We start from the raw sequence: 1,414 nt of genomic DNA, 5'->3' as shown, positions 1-1,414 counted from the left end.
ATGCGGGAGCAGAAGCTCCTGCACTTCGCGCTTTTCCTGGGCATCTACCTGGCTGCCCTCCTGGGCAACGGACTCATCCTCACCGCTGTAGCCTGCGACCACCGCCTCCACACCCCCATGTACTTCTTCCTCCTCAACCTCGTCCGCCTCGACCTGGGCTGCATCTCTACCACTCTGCCCAAAGCCGTGGCCAATTCCCTCTGGGACACCAGGGCCATCTCCTATCAAGGCTGTGTTGCACAAGTCCCTTTCATAGTCTTCTTTTTTGATGCAGAGTATTCCCTTCTCACTGTCATGGCCTACGACCGCTACGTTGCCATCTGCAAGCCCCTGCATTATGGGAGCCTCCTGGGCAGCAGAGCTTGTGCCCAGATGGCAGCAGCTGCCTGGGGCAGTGGCTTTCTCAATGCTGTCCTGCACATGGCCAACACATTTTCCCTGCCCCTCTGCCACGGCAATGCTGTGGACCAGTTCTTCTGTGAAACCCCCCAGATCCTCAAGCTCTCCTGCTCAGATGCCTACCTCAGGGAAGTTGGGGCACTTGTCTTTAGTGTTTCTTTAGTTTTTGGTTGTTTTGTTTACATTGTGGTGTCCTATATGCTGATCTTTAGAGCGGTGATGAGGATGCCCTCTGAGCATGGCCAGCACAAAGCCTTTTCCACGTGCCTCCCTCACCTGGCTGTGGTCTCCCTGTTTCTTAGCACTGGCATATTTGCCTACCTGAAGCCTCCCTCCATTTCTTCCCCATCCCTGGATCTGGTGGTGGCTGTTCTATACTCAGTGTTGCCTCCAGCAGTGAACCCCCTCATTTACAGCATGAGGAACAAGGAGATCAAGCATGCAGTAAGGAAACTATTTGAATACATCTTTCTTCAGCAGAAATAATGTGCATATAATACTAACAGGACACACAGGATTTCTGAAAAAAAGACTCCATGCAAATTCTAGAAAGTAATTTTCTTTATTATTATTTCCTCTAACTTGTGGCTTTGATTTAATGTTATTCTAAGTCTCTTAATTTTTATTTTATTATTATTATTATTATTAAGTCAATAATTTCAAATACCTTTACAATCAATATTCATGTTTAAATAAAGACAATAAAGAAACTGGGAGAAATTCATTGGTCTCAACTGCAATCTCTTCCCATCACCAGTGCCTCCAGCTGTGAACCCCCTCATCTACAGCATGAGGAACCTGGAACTAAGGGATGCAGTGAGGACGCCATTTCAATACATGTTCTTCAGCTTCTTCACCTATAACAATTATCCTATAATCAGAAACACCTATTTTTCTCAGATTTTTTTTTCTTAGTTTACATTTGTCTGTGTTATTATTTTCACTAACTATTGTTTCTGATATAAATAATATTATTCTTAGCCTTCTACTTGTTAAAGATTTACCTATAGAACCA

The 1,414-nt window shown here is 44.8% G+C and overlaps 1 protein-coding gene across 1 annotated transcript; it reads left to right on the top strand.

Moving 5' to 3' along the window:
* LOC311428480 (olfactory receptor 14A16-like) lies at positions 1–885 on the top strand (the record flags this gene model as incomplete). The annotated part of the gene is made up of 1 exon (XM_084539911.1): positions 1–885. The coding sequence occupies one exon, from the start codon at positions 1–3 to the stop codon at positions 883–885; it is 885 nt and encodes a 294-aa protein (XP_084396037.1).
* Between the last annotated feature and the right edge of the window lie 529 nt (positions 886–1,414).

The sequence above is a fragment of the Aythya ferina genome (assembly GCF_964211825.1).
Source record: "Aythya ferina genome assembly, contig: HAP1_SCAFFOLD_86, whole genome shotgun sequence".
Taxonomy (NCBI): domain Eukaryota; kingdom Metazoa; phylum Chordata; class Aves; order Anseriformes; family Anatidae; genus Aythya; species Aythya ferina.
The sequence above is the reverse complement of the archived record's forward strand: the minus strand, read 5'-3'. Positions and strand labels throughout refer to the sequence as shown.